This window comes from Amphiura filiformis, chromosome 1 (genome assembly GCF_039555335.1).
Source record: "Amphiura filiformis chromosome 1, Afil_fr2py, whole genome shotgun sequence".
NCBI classification, from domain to species: domain Eukaryota; kingdom Metazoa; phylum Echinodermata; class Ophiuroidea; order Amphilepidida; family Amphiuridae; genus Amphiura; species Amphiura filiformis.
This window is the reverse complement of record NC_092628.1, coordinates 12,487,920-12,509,720: the sequence shown is the minus strand read 5'-3', so window position 1 is coordinate 12,509,720 and position 21,801 is coordinate 12,487,920. Positions and strand designations below refer to the sequence as shown.

Genomic DNA, 21,801 nt, shown 5'->3' with positions numbered 1-21,801 from the left:
GGTTAAGATAATCTTGGTCAGGTCAATAAATTTTAAACAAGAGAAGTACATGTTCGCATTTATAAACAATGGCCACATCATTTGACTTTTTGGACATTTCAACAAACTTAAATTGCATCAAAGTACATTATGAATTGATCAAACTGTAGAGGGCTCTAATTTTGAATTTATATATTTTACACGATCAGCATAAATTATTATGCAAGTTTATGCATATTATATTTAAATGAAGATGGTATATTAAATGACACCAAGAACACCTCTATTGAATAATGCAAATTAGTTTGTATTATGTCTCTTAACTTAAGCCTGCATAATTAGGACGAGGGTGTCAATCTACCTTTGCCCCCCCCTCCCAACAAAACGCAGATTCCGCCAAATTAGGTTACACAACAAGAGCTATGAGGTCTTACATCAGTTCAACCAAGGATATTTTGTGCACCTAAAATGCAGTACATTACAAGCCACAAGACTAGATGTAGGAAACCTACAACAATCCGCAGCCTAACACCCAACCAAAATAAACTCAACCCAGAAAGTATCGAAACGATTATAGATGGTCAGATATATCGGGAACTGAAATATATAGCAAAACCTTATTTAATGTATATAAAGCGCAGCTTTCTCCTGCGCATTTTGATACCTCTTTTGTTGCTCTACGATATCATTTGGTCGAGTTATGGGCGATTGAGTGGCTTCAAGTCGGATTTTGAAAGTTACACTTAGCTCCTATTTAAGCCAAATGCGTTCGTCGTGTACACACCCCCCCACACACACACACACCCACACCCCCACACCGCCCCCACACACAAAATCAAGACACAGGACACCGATGTGCTCTGTTTACTTAACCATGAACTTTACTTTATTTTACTCCTTCGACCTCCAACTTCAATACTTGCTACCCTTTACTTATCTCCGACTTGTCTCATGAACTCTTTCTACTGACTTCTCAATACTTGGTGTGCCCACCATCACTGTCTATCACTGCCTGGATTCGTCGTCGCATGCTCTGAACAAGATGTCTTATCTTTCCTTGGTTTGAATAGGAGCTAAGTGCAACTTTCAAACTTCGGGGTCTCGCCTTCCGAGCGACTAACATGCTTACCATACCTCAACAAGACACCAATTATCTATGGTAATGGTCTGTTCCTCACCCTTTATCTACTACGTTACCTAACCATTGTGCCACACTCTCCTCTATTTATAGTGTACATGACTCGCAGGCAGAAATACCCTTTAAACCTCAGCACACTTTTGCTTACTACTGTGCCCCAAAACCCACCATATAAACCATTTAAATGTTTCATTCGGGGATTTGTAGCTAAGAAGCACACACCCTATACATACCACAATAAACCATCACAGCCAGGATCAGATCCCCGAGTTTTACAGGTGACGGGACAAACACAGCGGTCAAGCATCTATCTTTCCTCGGGGTGGCCGGCGCGGCGCACTTTGACATAAATGTTTTAAAAAATATGCGCATCGGCCGGATTCGAAACGGCGACCATCTTATCACTAAATCGACGCGCCTACATTTTGCCCACTAAGTACTGAAGCATTGGGTTTAAAGTTCGATCTTTGTACGTGCCATACAGTTGATTGCAAAAGGACTATTAGAGAGCTTGCGAAATGACGTTACGTTAACTTTAACTTTAACTTCTAGAGGATTATAGAGGATTATGTATTCAAAACCAAGATGGGTTTGAATACATAATCCTCTATAATCCTCTAGAAGTGAAAGTTAACGTTAACGTAACGTCATTTCGCAAGCTCTCTATTATCTAATAGTACACTTCACTATGTTCACGAATAATACATAAAAGATATGTTTATTTATTCTACGCGTATACAATTCACCGCCACTGACCACATACTATAACACTAATGATCATGTACATTTAAATATATTAGTCAAATTTCACTTTGCTCTTGCTTGTAGCCACAGTATATTATCATCAGATATAGTTTTTGATTTAAAATTCATAATAACCAGCAACGCCAGTTTTAAAGGAAAATTGCTGCATGTCCACTTGACATCAGCGTTGCCGTGTATCCACAGTATAATGATTTTTCATGTTCCAAGCTCAGGCCCGATGGATTAAATGTTATTTTTACAACCATGCAACGTCTGTCCAGAGGACCCAGGCGACGTAACCTTTTGTCCACTTCTCTCCATAATGATGTTGATATCGGGAATCGCGTTATCCTTATTTCTTTTACCTTCACGTCTTCTATAACAGAACACCTCCTTCAAAGCATCGCGCATAGCATTCCTATATAAACTACTACATGCAACAAACAAATATGGATTAATACACGAATTGAAGATAGCGAACGTAGCACCCACCATGCCCATAGCAGAAATGATCAACGTACTTTTCTTCAGGAGATGGAATCCAGACTCAATTCCGTCAAAAAACATACCAACTTGAAAAAGACACAATGGTGTTTGGCAGATAAAGAAGACGATACTATTGATAACCAGAGTGCGCGTGACTTGCATCTTGATCCTTTCAATTTGGTTCTTATTTGCACAGCGACGCCACAATGAGGATATTATCAGCAGATAAAAAATACAGTTAATTACGAGTACAGTAACGTAGAGGAAAATCGTAAGAAACCCACCTACAGCAGCGCCTATTTTATTTTGGATAGTACATATGCTGGATACAGTAGGCAGATCTTGGTATTCGGGACTATCAGGCCAGCGTAAGCAATATTCAATATTATGATAAACCGGAATTCCCGATATCGTTGCTGCCAGGATGATTGACACAACCCAAATTGATGCCACAATTTTGTTTGCATACATCTTCGTTTTCTTTGTTTTATACTCTATCGGTCTGCATGTAGCGAAGTACCTTTCGTAAGATATGGTAGTTATGAATCCTAGTGAAGCGAAAAGCCACACTCTAATGTTAAACGGTATAATAGCGCATCCTGCGTGTCCCAATAAAGACCTCAAAAACGGAGTGTCAAACCGAATCGGTGAAAAGGATCTAGAAATAATATTCCAATAGACGTTTGTTATCAAATAACCCATATCAGCTACCGCAAGATGCGAAACAAAAACATTCAAATTGGTTCGCATGTTCTTGATACGAAAAACTGCCAGCAGAAAGACACTATTACCGACCAGTCCAAATGTGGCAAGAATTGGTGTGATGACAAAACTGAAAAATAATTTCCATTTGATTCACTAGAATTGCTGCAGCAGATGCATGATCGGATAGATCCTTAGTGAACTCACAAAAAGTATCAGAAGAGTTACTGGAATTCATGATTGAAGTGTTGTGGCAGAAATAGAGCTAAATGGGGACTTGATGACTAACTTTCGAAATCGACGAGGCCGGTGAACACTGTTGAAGGAGTCTTGACGGATTGCCGCTGGTTCGTTATTTACTTGCGACAACCTCAATGAAGGTGATCCAATTGAATTACTACCTTGAACTTGACTACGCCCCTGATTAGATCGTCACATTGGCTCAATTGTGCGCAACCGCAGTAGTGTACATAGATGCGTTACCCCGTTGCGTGCTGAAATAATAACCTTTGTAGCTGTTTTCTTTGTAGATATTTCTTTTTCTTTACAAATTAAGAGAGAAATAGTATTTGAACAATAATAATTTTAACCTTTTAACGCCTTGCAATCTGACTTTGCATATTATTTAACTTTGAAATGGTGATATTCCCCCATTGAATCCTAAAAACACTGTTAAGTGGTTGCATGGCATCAAATTAACAGTGTGATATTCCCAAGTATTAATTTGTTTGCAAGTTTGGTGTTGATATAAATAATATCATCAAAGTTGCACAATACTATGTGGACTTACTTTAAAGGGACATTTAAAAACAGCAGTTATTCTTTGTCACACACTGTTGACATTATAAAGATCAGTCGGAGAGTATATTGACCAAAGATGTCGCTATCTTCAGTATATAGCAATAACAGTCGGAGAGTATATTGAACAAGGATATCGCTATCTTCAATAGATAGCAATATTAGTTGGAAAATATATTGAACGAAGACAAGATGTCGCTACCTTTAGTAGATAGCAATATTAGTCAGAGAGTATATTAAACGATTATGTTGCTATCTTCAGCAGATAGCAATATAAGTCGAAGCAATTACAAAGATGTCGTTATCTTCAGTAGATAGCAATATCAGTCGGAGAGTATATTGAACAAAGATGTCGCTATCGTTAGTAGATAGCAATATTAGTCGGAGAATATATTGAATGAATTTGTTGCTATCTTCAGTAGATAGCAAGATTAGTCGATAAGTATATTGAACCAAGAATGATTGTAGCTATCTTAAGTAGATAGAGAGCATTGACAAACATGCCGATATTTTACGTAGATAGTGCCATTGATGTACAAAGTGATTTCCTCCACATGAGCAAGGTTTTTGAGCCACAGGTGTCCTCAATGAAACCCATCTGGATTTATTCAAGACCTCGGGTAAGCATTCGCATAACTTACTTATAACGATCACAGCTTGCAGACATTAGTGACGCAAGTTTCTTCTTGACTCTCGGGATGGATGCCGTGTGTAAACTCCTTGAAGCGGAGTAAATGGAGGCTCTTGAACAGGTCAAAAGTTATCAATTCTTAACATATGTTTAGGGTGCACAATGTATACACGAGTTCTTAAAGGTTTTGTGGTATGCATACAATGATTTGTTGTCTTGAGAAACAAAACTTTACTCTGATGATTATGCAAAGTAGACCTTCAATCTACTTTTATATTATAAAGTGTCAAACTTATATAAAATGTTGTTACCCTGATAAAACCTGTTTATCACAAACTATATTTACACCCTATATTACCAATTATTTCTATGACGGTGTATTTCAATGACATTGGTATTTTATCAGCAATGATTATTCGCCTTTTATTGCGCCTAAAAATGTGCAAGAATATCTCCATGATGTTTTTGAAGGGACGATAATAAGTTTCAACATCATATTGTTCTGCTGAGGGTTCAATTTGACACCGTCGTACTGGTTGTTATTTTTAACGTCGAGAAAGAAATCAAAGTCCCAAATTACTTGAGCGAAAAATTACGGCCGGCAGCCGAAAATAGCAGGGAAGAATCGTTAGTCGTTACGGATACGGACGGCCGAAATCGTTACGACTGTCGCAACGTACAATTGGGCGTAAAACGCCCGGAAAAACGTCGGACTATACACTGGCCTAATTAAGACTCGTACTACCAACCACTCTAACGGGAATAATAAGATATTACATAGTATTCTGGGTGCTTCGGATGTAAAAACAGAAAGAAAAAAAGATCATTTAGTGCGCTACGTTCTGCATATTCACTCGACATCAACGTTGGCGTGTATCCACAGTATAATGATTATTCATGTTCCAAGCTCAGGCCCGATGGATTAAATGTTGTTTTTACAACCATGCAACGTCTGTCCAGAGGTACCAGGCGACGTAACCTTTTGTACACTATTCTCCATAATAATGTTGTTATCGGGAATCGCGTTATTCTTATTTCTTTTACCGTTACCGTGCTTACGTTTTCTATCACAGAACACCTCCTTCAAAGCATCGCGCATAGCATTCCTGTATAAACTGCTACATGCAACAAACAAATATGGATTAATACACGAGTTCAAGATAGCGGACATAGCACCCACAGCAGAAATTATCAACGTACTTTTCTTCAGGAAATGGAATCCGTACCCAATTCCGTCAATAATCACATCAACCTGAAAAAGACACATTGGTGTTTGGCAGATAAAGAAGACGATACTATTGATAACCAGAGTGCGCGTGACTTGCATCTTGACCCTTTCAATTTGGTTCTTATTAGTACGGCGACGCCATAACGAGAATATTATCAGCAGATAAAAAGTACAGTTAATGAGGAGTACAGTGACGTAGAGGAAAATCGTAAGAAAACCACCTACAGCAGAGCCTATTTTATTTTGGATAGTACATATGCTGGATACAGTAGGCAGATCTTGGTATTCGGCACTATCAGGCCAGCGTAAGCAATAGTCAATATTATGATAAACCGGAATTCCCGATATCGTTGCTGCCAGGATGATTGACACAACCCAAATTGATGCAACAATTTTGTTTACATACATCTTCGTTTTCTTTGTTTTGTTCTTTGTTTTATACTCTATCGGTCTGCATGAAGCGAGGTATCTTTCGTAAGATATAGTAGTTATGAATCCTAGTGAAGCGAAAAGCCACACTCTAAAGGTAAACGGTACAATAGCGCATCCTGCGTGTCCCAGTAAAGACCTCAAAAACGGAATGTCAAACCGAATCGGTGAAAAAGATCTAGCAATGATATTCCAAAACACGTTTGTTATCAAAAATGCCATATCAGCTACTGCGAGATGCGAAACGAAAACACTCAGATTGGTTCGCATGGTCTTAATACGGAAAACCGCCAACAGAAAGACACTATTACCGACCAGTCCAAATGTAGCAAGAATTGGTGTGATGAAAAAGTAAAAATAATTTCCATTTGATTCACAAGAAGTTCTGCAACAGATGCATGATCGGATAGATCTTTAGTAAACTCGCAAAAGGTATCAGAAGAGTTGCTGGAATTCATAATTGAAGTGTTGTGGCAGGAATAGAGCTATATATGGTGACTTGGTGTCTAACTTGCGTATGCCGTTAGGAATATCAATCGAAAAGTCAAGTGAACGCTGGTTAATGAGCACTGCCGATTCGTTATGTACTTGCGAGAACATTTGTAAATGAAGGCGATTCAAGCTACGATGTGGTAGCTTGGATTGCCTTAACTGTTTTGAGGTTGGCCACGCCCCTGATCATCGCATTGGCCAAATGAGTAACCGCAGTAGTGTACATAGATACGTCATCCCGTTGCGTGTTCTATTTTCTGCTTCAATTATTGTTTTTCTGCTGTAGGCCTACAGATAATCATTTTAGCTGCCGTGTTTGCGGCTTTTAAAGTAGATATTATCTTTTTCTTTTACAAATCGAGGTTGAGAGCCAGAAAGCCTCAACTCACAATTACCTGCTCCCACAAAATGGACATAAAGTCGCGAGGGTACTAGAGAAGATACAGTCCATCAAGGGTAGACTAGGCATTGTTGGTCGAAGCAGTCAAAATATCGATTTTTATTATCTAAATCAATATATTATTGAAAAATAACACTTTGATGTTTTGCAAAAGTTCATTCTACAAATTACATATTTTAAACACTTGTTTAATTTATTGTTGTTAATGAATTATGTACGTTTTACAATTGTTGTTTCAGCCCTCTTTACAACATAACTCAAGAACCACATGACCTACAAAAGTATATCTGTGATATCTGAATTCTTCTACACACTCGCTATGAATTGATCAATGCAATTTTTGTCAAAGTTCACTACCATTCGCAAGATGCTGTGATTTACCAAATCGCAACAGTTTAAAATAGTTGCTAACCTTAATCATGACAAAATTCATTAGAAAACAAAAGACATTGTGGAGAAAATAATATTGACTTATGAGGACCAAAACAAGGAGCCAACTTTGTGCTCATTTTGTGAGAGCTGGTCATAGTGAGTTTTTGTCCTTCAAACACCTTGTAATCTGAACTTGCATACTTTTTACAAGTTTGAAATGGTGATTTTCCTCATTGAATCTTACTAACCAAAACACTGCTTAAGTGTTTGCATGGGATCAATTTAGAAAAATTCCACGGTGGTATCAGTGTGATACTCACAAGCATTGCTTTGTTTACTTGAGACAAGTTGGTGTGGACATACTATCATCAAAGTTCCTATGTGGATTTCTATGTGCATGGACTTTTTTAAAGTGACATTTAAAAAAGCAGTTATACTGTGTCACAACCTGTTGATAATAAAGATCAGTCCGAGAGTATATTGAACAAAAATATCGCTATCTTCAATAGATAGCCATATTAATCGGAGAATATATTGAACAAAGATGTCGTTATCTTCAGTAGATAGTAATATCAGTCAGAGAGTACAGTTAAATAAAGATGTCGGTATCTTCAGTGATAGCATTATTAGTCGGAAAGTATATTGAACGAATATGTTGCTATCTTCAGTAGATAGCAATATCAGTCGAAGCAATTACAAAGATGTCGCTTTCTTCAGTAGATAGCAATATCAGCCGGAGAGTATATTGAACAAAGATGTCGCTTTCTTCAGAAGATAGTAGGAGAGTATAATTGCACAAAGATGTCGCTATCTTCAGTAGATAGCAATATTGATCGAAGAGTATATTGAATGAATATGTTGCTATCTTCAGTAGATAGCAATATTGATCGAAGAGTATATTGAATGAATATATCTTGGTGTAGATTAGTCATCCAGTAAATAACATATAAAGTAAAGTTAAATCGAATTCTGGAAATAAAATTTGCAACTTACATGCGACAGTTGCGTCCGATAACTCCGAACTTCATCAGGCATCTGATTGGTCACGTGACAAATCAGTGACATATAATTTAGCCAAGCACGCTGCCAAGATCATTGGCCCCCTAGTTGGTCAGTCCCCCCACCACTTAAAGAACACTCAGGATTTTGTTCATAAAATCCAGGACATCAAGCTTACAGGGAATGAGATTATCACATCATACGACGTGACCGCTCTATTCACATCCATTCCTCCCGACGATGCCATAAAAGTGGTGAAAGAATATCTCACCAAGGACAAGACTCTAGGTGACCGAACGAATTTATCGGTGGACCAAATCATTGAACTCTTAACCATCTGTCTCAAGACTACGTATTTCTCATATAACAACAAATTCTTCATTCAACAATATGGCTGTGCCATGGGTTCAGCTGTCTCACCTATTGTTGTTAACATCTACATGGAGAATTTTGAGCAGATCGTGCTAGACAAATATCCGGGAAACCCTCCTAAACTGTGGCTGCGCTACGTCGATGATACGTTTGTTGTTATTGATAGGAATGAGGCTGCCTCTTTTTACAAATTCATCAACGAGGTAGACCCAAACATCAAGTTTACCCAGGAGGAGTGCGTTGATAACAAGCTAGCCTTCTTGGACTGTCAAGTTCACATTCACGAGGACGGATCACTCAAGTCCACGGTTTACAGGAAACCAACTCATACGGACTTTTACTTACAATTTGACTCTCATCATCCCCTAATACATAAACTCGGGGTGATCAGATCCCTGCAACATCGGGCTAATACCATTATCAGCGACCAAGAGGACCTTCCTGGAGAACAAAATCACATTCAGAAATCCCTGGGTTGCTGTGGCTACCCCAACTGGGCCTTCACCAAAGCTAAAAAGACCAAAGAGCACACACAGAATCAAAACGCAGAAACGGGCACGGGTACCCAGGTAACAATACCCTACATATCTGGCTTGTCAGAAAGGATCAAGAATACTCTTAAGTCCTTTGGGATCGCAACGTCTTACAAACCCACCAACATCATCAGGGGGAAGTTAGTCCACGTTAAGGATAAACCCCCCAAGGACAAGCAGAGTAATTTGGTTTATGGCATAACCTGTGCGGCTACTGACTGTGGTGAAGCCTACGTAGGAGAGACCAAACAGTCTCTCAGGGCTAGGATAAACCAACATCGGAGACCTAGCTCCAGCGAAGCTCAGAACTCTGCAGTTTTCAATCACTGCAAAACAACGGAACACTTCTTTAAGCCAGAGGAGGTTGTGATCCTCGACAAAGAAGAAAAGTGGTTCGAGCGGGGTGTCAGGGAAGCCATTTGGGAGAGAGTGGAGCAGCCAGCCATCAACAAAAAAGGGGGACTACGCTTTCAACTGCCGCACGCGTGGGACCAGGCTTTGCAGGATCTTCCCCGTCGTTTGTCACGTGACCAATCAGATGCCTGATGAAGTTCGGAGTTACCGGACGCAACTGTCGCATGTAAGTTGCAAATTTTATTTCCAGAATTCGATTTAACTTTACTTTATATTGAATGAATATGTTGCTATCTTCAGTAGATAGCAATATTAGTTGATGAGTATATTGAACAAAGAATGATATTGTCCTCTTCAGTAGATAACAATGGCAATCAGAGAGCATTGACAAAAATGCCGATATTTTAAGTAGATAGCATTTATAGAATGTAGAAAGTGATTTCCTCCACATGAGCAAGGTTTTTGAGCCACAAGTTTCCTCAATGAAACCCATCTGGATTTATTCAAGACCTCGGGTAAGCATTCACATAACTTACTTATAACGAGCAAGGCTTGCAGACATTAGTGACGCACATTTCTTCTTGACTCTGGGGATGGATTTATATATTTATGGACCTCCAAACATCGTCTTTCGCGTTGCGACACATGTTTTACGCTGATCCCCCTAAATTTCAAATTAATGCCACGGGAAAACGAAATAGCGTATGAAGCTCAAATTTTCAGGATTTTGCTTTCTCATCAATATCTACCACCACACAGAAAAAGAAAAAAAGTTGAAGAGGTGCTGCGGTGCTGCGGTGCACATCCCAGGAGTTGACATGGAATGACTCTACTTTACTCTGATGATTATGTAAACCTACAATCTACTTTTATATTTCGTGTCAAATTTATTTAAAATATTGTTTCCCTCTATACCCTAATAAAACTATTGACTATGTCTAATCAAATCACATCCATCATGTCCATGTGCAATTAACTTCTTACTGTGGAACTTGGCTAAAATACACAGATTTATCGATCAAGATGCTTCCTCAAATGCTATGCGGGCACTTATCTTATCTAAATTAGACTATGGCAATACACTCCTGTTTGGATGCAACGGTAAAGATCTTGCTCGTCAACAGCGCCTACAAAATCGGGCGGCCCGCATAGTTTACCAAGTTCCTCGTCATCATTCAACATCTCATTTGTTAAATTCTCTTCACTGGTTACCAGTTGGTAAACGAATCCGGTTTAAAATTCTTCTTTACGTTTTTGAAGTACTACGGACTGTCGCCGATCTATCTCACTGACTACATCGCTACCTACATTCCACCTAGGAAAGGCATCCGCTCTGAGCTGGATATTACTCGCCTTGTCATCCCAAAAAAATTGGTGATGGTTCATTTAGTGTGTCTTGTCCTACTCTGTTATGTTATGTTATGTTATGTTATGTTATGTTATGTTATGTTATGTTATGTTATGTTATGTTATGTTATGTTATGTTAGATAGCACCATTGATTCACTCCACATGAGCAATGTTTTTGAGCCAAACATTTCCTCAATGAAACCCATCTGGATTTATTCAAGACCTCGGGTAAGCATTCGCATAACTTACTTATAACGATCAAGGCTTGCAGACATTAGTGACGCAAGTTTCTTCTTGACTCTCGGGATGGATGCCGTGTGTAAACTTCTTGAAGCGGAGTAAATGGAGGTTCTTGAACAGGTCGAAAGTTATCCATTCTTAACATATGTTTAGGGTGCACAATGTATACACGAGTTCTTAAAACATGCCGATATTTTACGTAGATAGTGCCATTGATGTACACAGTGATTTCCTCCACATGAACAAGGTTTTTGAGCCACAGGTGTCCTCAATGAAACCCATCTGGATTTATTCAAGACCTCGGGTAAGCATTCGCATAACTTACTTATAACGATCAAGGCTTGCAGACATCAGTGACGCAAGTTTCTTCTTGACTCTGGGGATGGATGTCGTGTGTAAACTTCTTGAAGCGGAGTAAATGGGGGGTCTTGAACAGGTCGAAAGTTAATCAATTTGTAACATCTCGTATTTGGGGTACACGAATTATACACAAGTTCGTAAACGTTTTGTGGTATGCATACAATGATTCGTTGTCTTGAGAAACAGTATTTGACTCTGATGATTATGTAAAGTCGACCTACAATCTACTTTTATATAAAGTGTCAAATTTATCTAAAATGTTGTTACCCTCTATGCCCCAATAAACCCTGTTTATCCCAAAATATAGTTACACTCTATAATGACGAATTATTTCACTGACGGTGTATTTCAATGACATTGGTTATATCCTATCAGCAATAATTATTAATTCGCCTTTTATTGCACCTAAAAATGTGCAAGAATATCTTCATGACCTTTTTGAAGGAACAAGAATAAGTGTGAGCATCATTGTTCTGCTGAAGGTTCTATTCGACACACGCGTACTAGCTTTTAATTTCATAACAACAGGAGTGAAATAATTGAAGAATATGATAGAAAAAATGACCTCGAACTTTAAAAGCTTCTTATCTGATCTTATGGACTATATTTACAACATGCTGACTTGGTTTCCTAATGCTAAACAAAAATATTGTTAAAACCTTTATAAGTGCAGATAATATTCTAAGATTACGGCGATTAACGGTACAATAGCGTGACATTCACAAGTTGTTCATAGGTTTGTTGAGTAGGACTATAGAAAATTCCTTTAACTTGCGTTAAATTTGTGTTGTAAGTGTTACGAAAAGATAGGTATGGCAAAAAGGCGTCCGGAAGCGTCGAGAGCACCGACGGGATCTTATTAATCGATACCTTACTTCCCACCATCCATTTTTTCCCTATATATTCCATCTAATTTAACAGTGAAAATGTTCTCCTGGATTCCTCAGTTCACTTTCCCTTTCGCCCCTCTTTTGTGAAGGTGGAACAAAAATCTCGCTATCTTCAGTAGATAGCACTATCATTCGGCGGCACTGCTCCAAATGATCCGCAACATCCCTCTATCTCTAAGGAGATGCCCTTGATGACAACATTGATTGAATGAACTGCACTGCGCCATGATTACGGTGAAGGACACCGGTTCAAATCCTTTGTTTAGAGCCAATCGTCATATGCATGCAGGGCCTCTATACAGAGGTATCACGCGTCGTAACCTTTTGTCCACGACTCTCCATGCTGATATTATTATCAGGATTCGCGTTATTCTTATTTCTTTTATTTTTACATCTTCTATCACAGCATATCTCCTTCAAAGCATCGCGCATGGCATTCCTATATAAACTACTACATGCAATAAACAAATAGGGATTAATACACGAGTTAAAGATAGCGACCATAGCACCCACAGCACCAACAGCAGAAGTGGTTATTAACGCACTTTTCTTCCGAAGATCGAATTCAGAACCAAATCCTTCAAATATCGCATCAACTAGAATAAAACACATTGGTGTTTGGCAGATAAAGAAGATAATACTGTTGATAACCAGAGTGCGCGTGACTTGCATCTTGACCCTTTCAATCTGGTTCTTATTTGCACGGCGACGCCACAACGAGGATACTATCAGCAGATAAAAAATGCAGTTAATGACGAGTGCAGTGATGTAAATGAACATCGTAAGAAAACCACCCACAGCAGCGCCTATTTTATTTTGGATAGTACATATGGTGGATACAGTAGGCAGATCTTGGTATTTGGGACTCTCAGGCCAGCGTAAGCAATAGTCAACATGATGCGAAACCAGAATTCCGATTATCGTTGCTGCCAGGATGATTGACACAACCCAAATGGATGCAACAATTTTGTTTGCATACATCTTCGTTTTCTTTGTTTTATACTCGATCGGTCTGCACGTAGCTAAGAATCTTTCGTAAGATATGGTAGTAATGAATCCTAGTGAAGCGAAAAGCCACACTCTAATGTTAAACGGTATAATAGAGCATCCCGCGTGTCCTAAAGACCTCAAAAACGGAATGTCAAACCGAATCGGTGAAAAAGATCTAGCAATGATATTCCAAAACACGTTTGTTATCAAAAATGCCATATCAGCTACTGCGAGATGCGAAACGAAAACATTCAAATTGGTACGCATGTTCTTGATACGAAAAACCGCCAGCAGAAAGATACTATTACCGACCAGTCCAAATGTAGCAAGAATTGGTGTGATGACAAACTGAAAATAATTCCCATTTGATTCACAAGAATTTCTGCAGCAGCTGCAGGATCGGATAGATCCTTAGTGAAATCACAAGAAGCTTCAGACGAGTTGTTGGAATTCATGATTGAAGTGTTGTGACAGGAATATAGCTAACTCATGGGAGACTCGGTGTCTAACTTTTGTATGCCGTTATTTCAAACACTAGGAATCTCAGTCGAGGAATCAAGTGAACACAGGTGAACATGGTGACGAAGCATTGACGAATGACGGATTGCCACCGGTTCAGTCGTTATTTACTTGCGAAAACATCAATGTGGTAGCTTGGCTTGCCTTAACTGCCTTGAGGTTGGCTACGCCTACGCCCCTGATCATCGCAAAATTGTGGACAACCGCAGTAGTGTACACAGATCTATACGTCATCCCGTTGTGTTTTCCATTTTCAGTTCCGATTTTTGTTTTTCTGCTGTAGCTGTTTTGTAAGCGGCTTTACAAATTTTACACTTAGACAGGCTATTTCTAACGTGTTCCCAACAGACCTAGAGAAATTAGTATTTAAAAAATATCAATTTTAACATTTGCCTTGCAATCTCACCTTGCATATTACTATACAACTTAGAAATGGTGATTCTTTGAACTCTCTAGAGAAAACACCACTCAAGGTCCGTAAAACATTTCGGCAAGTAGCTTAAACAAAATCTTATCTGCAAGTACAATTAGGGTGTTTTCGAGCACTAGAATTTGTCATGCCCGTCAGTCTTTCTTTTTTAGTTTGGTGGTTTCATAACATCTTTGTTTTTTTAGCCAGGGAAAGGCAATTCTCAGGCCTTGGCCTTCCTGCCTTTTCCGGCATATATATTTTTTTTGTCTTTTGTATTTTATTGTAACTGATATATTTCTTGATTGTTGCGCCAGAAGGTTGCACTGCTCATCAGCTCTCCAAATTATACTTAATTCTTGCATATCTAGCTTGAATTTCATCTTGAAAACTTGGCAAGTGTTTGTCATAGTGTTGTGACAATAAGTGACTGGATATTTTGCCATTTCACTGCTTGTTTTTTTGGCTCTTTAGGGAACATTTCCCATCATTATTGGATAAAGTGTTTTTACCATTTCATACAGTGTGTGTAATTGTATACTTACTGTGCCTATGATCATCAGGGGTTCATCCTCCATGTAATATGCACCAAATTTTGTGTTAGCATCACTTAAAGCCATATTATAACATTTGCTGAGGAAGACGCCCTCACTGAATTTTTAAAATTCCTTTTTTACACGATTAAATTGTACTTTATTAAACCAATATACCCTGCAAAAATCAAGACTCTAGGTGCTGTAGTTTTGTCAAAATCTGAGATTTTGAATAAAACGCCGGAACCGGCGCTTTATTATTACGATGGAATTATTAGTCGAACGCATACACGATGTTCATAACACACAGTACGTACACGGCGTGCGGGACGCGATTTTTTTTCCACGACAAGGATGCGTATAGTAATCTCTTATACAGTTATATATATACGCTCTGCACAGTTAAGTTATTGTATGCGTAAGTATAGTATTTGTACAAGAGACTACAACTTAAAAGGGTGACGGGTTTAATATTTTCCTACGCGCTGTTTTGTTTTGCTTTGCTTGGCAGCGCCCAAATACTAGAGAAAGCGTATGTAGATAGCTGTATAAGAGATTACTATTACGCATCCTTGTCGTGGAAAAACAAATCGCGTGCGGGACGGTGATATACACAACAAAGGGTCGTACCACAACATGACCGAAGGAGTGGTACGTATTGGCGACATGTGCGCTGGTAGTAAATTCCAATTTTCTTTGCTTTGCCGTAGTTGTTCGGTTCAAAAATAAAAGAGGATATATCTGACAGTAAAAGCTAACATTTTATGGCAAAGAAATGCTAATCTATTTTGTTTGAAAATGTTATAATATGGCTTTAAGGGGAGACTAGGTATTGTTGGTCGAAGCAGCCAAAATATCGATTTTCATTATCTTAATCAATATATTATTGAAAAATAACACTTTGATGTTTTGCAAAAGTTCATTCTACAAATCATATACTTTGAAAACTTGCTTGATTTATTGTTGTTAATGAGTTATGTACGTTTTACAAAAGTGCAATAACTACTTGTTTGATTCATTTTGGTTTTGAAGATGGAAAGAAACTAAAAGAATACGTTTGGTACAAATTTTTAGCCCTTGTATTTGTTTTATTATTACTTTTATATCATGCCTTTTATGGATGTAAGCAGTTTTGCAATTCAAAACTTGTATTCTTGATGTATTGCCCAATTGGTTTACTTACTTCAAAACTTGACTAGAATTTTTGATAATTATGTCTCTCATTTCAGGTATTTTACCACAGGATCTCCGCAGAACTGTTGTTACACCAGTACTGAAGAAGCCCTCTCTCACCAAAAACGAGTTTAAGAATTATCACCCTGTTGCAAACCTTCAAATTCACTTCTAAGATCATTGAAAATGTGCTGTTTCACAACAATCATATTGACAAATACCAACTGTGTACCCATGCAATCAGCCTATAAGACATGTCACAGTAGAGAAACCGCGCTTGCCTGTATGCACTATGATTTCTCTCGTGCCCTTGACGATCAGAAGGCTGTCTACTTCTTCTACTTCTACACTGGTTCTCGTCAAAGCCTGTTCAGCATCTGGACGAGGGTGCTGCCGATGAACGACGGTGTGGTGCAGGTGTAAACTATGTACATGTGCTGGTGACTATGTACATGGAGATGCTGGACTGCTTAGAGCATTGCGCATGCGATGGCCTCCTTGAACTACTCTACTGAGGGCAGCTCAATGACATGTCCTCCGCATGCTTGACCTCTCTGCAGCTTTTGACATTGTCGACCGTAATATCGTGCTGCAGAGCGATGCAACTGAATTTGATATTGTAGGATCAGCTCAAAATTGGCTTTCTTCATACCTTGAAAATAGATCTTTCAAGTTTTCTGTTACTGGTTCACTATCTAATGACATAGTGGTAAAATATGGTCTTCCACAAGGATTCGTTGTCGGCCCAATTGGTTTTGTTATGTATATACACCTCGTGGGGCGTATCTTACGTCATCACAATCTTATGTACTACATTTACGCCGATGATATCCAGGTGTATCAAACTGTTAATCCCAACATACCAATTGATATCGCTTGTACCATTTTTAAACTGGTGCAGTGCATAAATGATATCAATAGTTGGATAGTTATGAACAAACTCAAGCTTAATTCTGATAATACTGAATTCTTTGTTGTTTCATCTGTTCATCACCAGCAAAAGCTACAAGACATGTGCCTTCATATTGACAATACCATGATAACCCCGTCTTCCACCATCCGGAACCTGGAAATTGTGTTTGATGCTAGATTACCTTTGTCTCAGCATGAATTTCCAACTCTGGCACTCGGTAATTTGAATGTCACTGCTAAGATGATTGAGAAATATGCTGCCTCCCAATTAGTTGATCACATGGGATAGCAACAACCTTTCTGATGCGATGCAGTCTCATATCGCCCATAGCACAGCACAGAAAGTGCTTTGATCAAAGTGAGCGACGACATCATCAAGCACATTGACTCAAAGAAAGTTACCTTTGCATCATTCTGAACCGCCTGCAGAATCGTTTTGCTATCACTGGTTCTGCATGTAAATGGGTTCAATTTACCTAAAGGGTTGTGGACCTCTCGGTCAGCATAAATGGTCAACTCTCTGACCCTGTTTCAATGTATTTGGGCGTGCCCCAAGGATCAGTCCTGGGTCCCCTTTTCTTCATACACTGTTCCAATATTGTTCAGAGGCATGGAATCAACTACCACATTTATGCAGATTTATATGCATCTCGGATTACTGGTGACATGCAAAACGCTCTTGACAAGATTTCAAGTTGCATATCTGAAATCAGAGCCTGGTTCAAATAACTGTTCAAATAACTATTTGAACCCAATGATGCTAATACCGAGTTGTTTGTCGCTGGTTCTGCCTACAACATCAGGCATCTTCAGTTAACTGACATTGAACTCATTATTGGTTCATCTAAGATCACGCGATCCACTGTCGTCAGAAACCTTTGTGTCTATTTTGATAGCACCATCACATTGACAATCTTCGTCGTTGTATTCTATTCCACCTCAGATATATCTGGCGAAACCGGTGATTTATTGATTCCGACACATGTCATCGCACAGTCCGTTCTTTTGTCATTTCACGCCTTAATTATTGCAACGCGCTTTGTAGATGACTTGTCCTCAATTGATCAACAAAGGCAAGGGACTGGGATATCTTTATGCTTGAGTGAACCCATGCAACACTATACTGTTCAATAGTCTTGTGATGTGGCGGGAGTTTAAAAACACGAGCCCTGAACAAAATATGACGCATACTGTCAGGCAAAAAACAATGGAAATTGTGATGATGCGTGCGAAGTCAGAAGTCAACTCATCTAAACTCGCCTGACATCTAAGAATATACGCTGGCGAAGTGACGTAGTTAATCGGATTAACTACCATAGCAATAGATTAATACAATCTTGACTATATCGCCCCTCACTACAACGTTAATGCGGTACCGATGTATTGAACCACTATACGCTGGCGAAGTTACGTAATTAATCGGATTAACTACCATAGCAATAGGTACACAATTTTGAATATACCGCGCTGCACTACAAGCAGGTTTCACTCGTCACCTGTCGTCAATCATATAATAGATTGAATACAATACCGCTCTTTTCAAAGAGACTAATCTTACAGGTGCAAGTGATTAGCATTTCTTTGACATCTATGGTTCAATGCAGAGGTACCACATGAACGTAGTAGTGCAGCGCGACATAATCAAAAATTGTTTGTACCTATTGCTATGGTAGTTAATCCGATTATTACGTAACTTCGCCAGCGTATTCGCTGTCGTAGTGCACGTTAGTAACCATTGGTTACTGCTCCAAGCCTGGTCTCATACACCTGTTCCGAATTTTGATATGCCATAGGCTTTGTGTTGTGATCATTTTGATCAGTGGTTCGTAACAAAGAAAGCGTGATCCAGTTGACCTGGCAACGGTCACATTGTAACGTGCACTACGACAGCGAATAGATAGGCCCTATCAAAGAAATGCTAATCACTTGCACCTGTAAGATTAGTCTCTTTGAAAAGAGCGGTATTGTATTCAATCTATTATATGATTGAAGACAGGTGATGAGTGCAACATGCTGTAGTGCAGAGCGATCTATTCAAAAATTGTATACCTATATTACTATGGTAGTTAGGCTATTCCAATTATGAGGTCACTTCGCCAGCGTATAGCCATTTGCAACACACATCGTCCACACCAGGTAAATAATTACTTTGCACAGGCAGTAAACGAACCGATAGAAATAAGACTTGCTGCAATCCACGTGTCTTTATAAACTGCCCCGCCGGCTGCTGAATCAGTATACTCCGCGGTCGGTGACCGATTGGTTAAAAACCAATCATTGACTAAAAAACCAATCGCTAATAGCTCAGCGATGTAATTAATTCAGCTATGAGTTGTCTTTCAAAATATCCAGGCTAAATCCTATTGTTGAACGTCGAGTGTCTCAATATCTGTATAGAATTGAAAACTCAGTGATAATAAAAGCACATTCCTTAACCACATACTAGCTATAATGAAAAAAAAATACATGTATGGCGGTGTATATTCAATGTATGATTATGTCACAGCCTTGAATATATTCCGTTATTTGTAAACACCTTTTGCTAGACTTGTAGTTGAAAGAATATAGTAAGCTCCTGTGGGGCTCATGTCTGCGCTTTGAACTTCCAGTCTGCGCTTTGAAAACAAAAACTGACAAAAATCGAATTTTCTTAACTTGGTTACGTTGAAGATGCGTAATAAGCTTGCACAGATCGTAAAAATTAGTCATTTCAGCTGATGAATGGCAACGCCGCATTCGTAGTGAAAAGAAATGTATCTTTTTATCGCCAGAGTCGCTCGGCCTATCTCGAAATTATTAACACTACTGAACAAAATCGCCATGCGTGACCTTAGGACTGGCGAACCTTAAGACTAGTGAACCTTAGTATATAGCACTATCTGTCGGAGATTATATTGAACAAAGATGTCGCTATCTTCAGTAGATAGCACTATCAGTAGGGGATCATATTGAACAAAGATGTCGCTATCTTCAGTAGATAGCACTATCAGTCGGAGATTATATTGAACAAAGATGTCGCTATCTTCAGTAGATAGCACTATCAGTAGGGGATTATATTGAACAAAGATGTTGCTATCTTCAGTAGATAGCACTATCAGACGGAGATTATATTGAACAAAGATGTTGCTATCTTCAGTAGATAGCACTATCAGTCGGAGATTATATTGAACAAAGATGTCGCTATCTTCAGTAGATAGCAATATCAGTAGGGGATTATATTGAACAAAGATGTTGCTATCTTCAGTAGATAGCACTATCAGTCGGAGATTATATTGAACAAAAATGTCGCTATCTTCAGTAGATAGCACTATCAGTAGGAGAGTATATTGAACAAAAATGTCGCTATCTTCAGTAGATAGCAATATCAGTCGGAGATTATATTGAACAAAAATGTCGCTATCGTCAGTAGATAGCACTATCAGTAGGAGAGTATATTGAACAAAGATGTCGCTATCTTCAGTAGATAGCACTATCAGTAGGGGATTATATTGAACAAAGATGTTGCTATCTTCAGTAGATAGCACTATCAGACGGAGATTATATTGAACAAAGATGTTGCTATCTTCAGTAGATAGCACTATCAGTCGGAGATTATATTGAACAAAGATGTCGCTATCTTCAGTAGATAGCAATATCAGTAGGGGATTATATTGAACAAAGATGTCGCTATCTTCAGTAGATAGCAATATCAGTCGGAGATTATATTGAACAAAAATGTCGCTATCTTCAGTAGATAGCACTATCAGTAGGAGAGTATATTGAACAAAAATGTCGCTATCTTCAGTAGATAGCAATATCAGTCGGAGATTATATTGGACAAAGATGTTGCTATCTTCAGTAGATAGCAATATCAGTCGGAGATTATATTGAACAAAGATGTCGCTATCTTCAGTAGATAGCAATATCAGTCGGAGATTATATTGAACAAAAATGTCGCTATCTTCAGTAGATAGCAATATCAGTAGGAGAGTATATTGAACAAAAATGTCGCTATCTTCAGTAGATAGCAATATCAGTCGGAGATTATATTGGACAAAGATGTCGCTATCTTCAGTAGATAGCAATATCAGTCGGAGATTATATTGAACAAAAATGTCGCTATCTTCAGTAGATGGCACTATCAGTAGGAGAGTATATTTAACAAAAATGTCGCTATCTTCAGTAGATAGCAATATCAGTCGGAGATTATATTGGACAAAGATGTCGCTATCTTCAGTAGATAGCAATATCAGTCGGAGATTATATTGAGCAAAGATGTCGCTATCTTCAGTAGATAGCACTATCAGTAGGGGATCATATTGAACAAAGATGTCGCTATCTTCAGTAGATAGCACTATCAGTCGGAGATTATATTGAACAAAGATGTCGCTATCTTCAGTAGATAGCACTATCAGTAGGGGATTATATTGAACAAAGATGTTGCTATCTTCAGTAGATAGCACTATCAGACGGAGATTATATTGAACAAAGATGTCGCTATCGTCAGTAGATAGCACTATCAGTAGGAGAGTATATTGAACAAAGATGTCGCTATCTTCAGTAGATAGCAATATCAGTCGGAGATTATATTGAACAAAAATGTCGCTATCTTCAGTAGATAGCACTATCAGTAGGAGAGTATATTGAACAAAAATGTCGCTATCTTCAGTAGATAGCAATATCAGTCGGAGATTATATTGGACAAAGATGTCGCTATCTTCAGTAGATAGCAATATCAGTCGGAGATTATATTGAACAAAAATGTCACTATCTTCAGTAGATAGCAATAT

At 38.6% G+C, this 21,801-nt stretch overlaps 1 protein-coding gene across 1 annotated transcript; it reads left to right on the top strand.

Annotated features, from left to right (window-relative positions):
* Window positions 1-4,347: 4,347 nt before the first annotated feature.
* On the top strand, window positions 4,348-9,849 carry LOC140155700 (uncharacterized). Its single transcript, XM_072178635.1, has 2 exons — window positions 4,348-4,467; window positions 8,563-9,849. The coding sequence occupies exons 1-2, from the start codon at window positions 4,348-4,350 to the stop codon at window positions 9,847-9,849; spliced, it is 1,407 nt and encodes a 468-aa protein (XP_072034736.1).
* Window positions 9,850-21,801: the final 11,952 nt, after the last annotated feature.

What these genes read in the sequence shown, in the direction of transcription:
- LOC140155700 (XM_072178635.1), top strand. Translation starts at nt 4,348, where the DNA reads ATGCCGATATTTTACGTAGATAGTGCCATTGATGTACAAAGTGATTTC. An exon ending in GGATTTATTCAAGACCTCGG is followed by an intron (nt 4,468 to 8,562) that starts GTAAGCATTCGC and finishes CATAAAATCCAG; the next exon opens with GACATCAAGCTTACAGGGAA.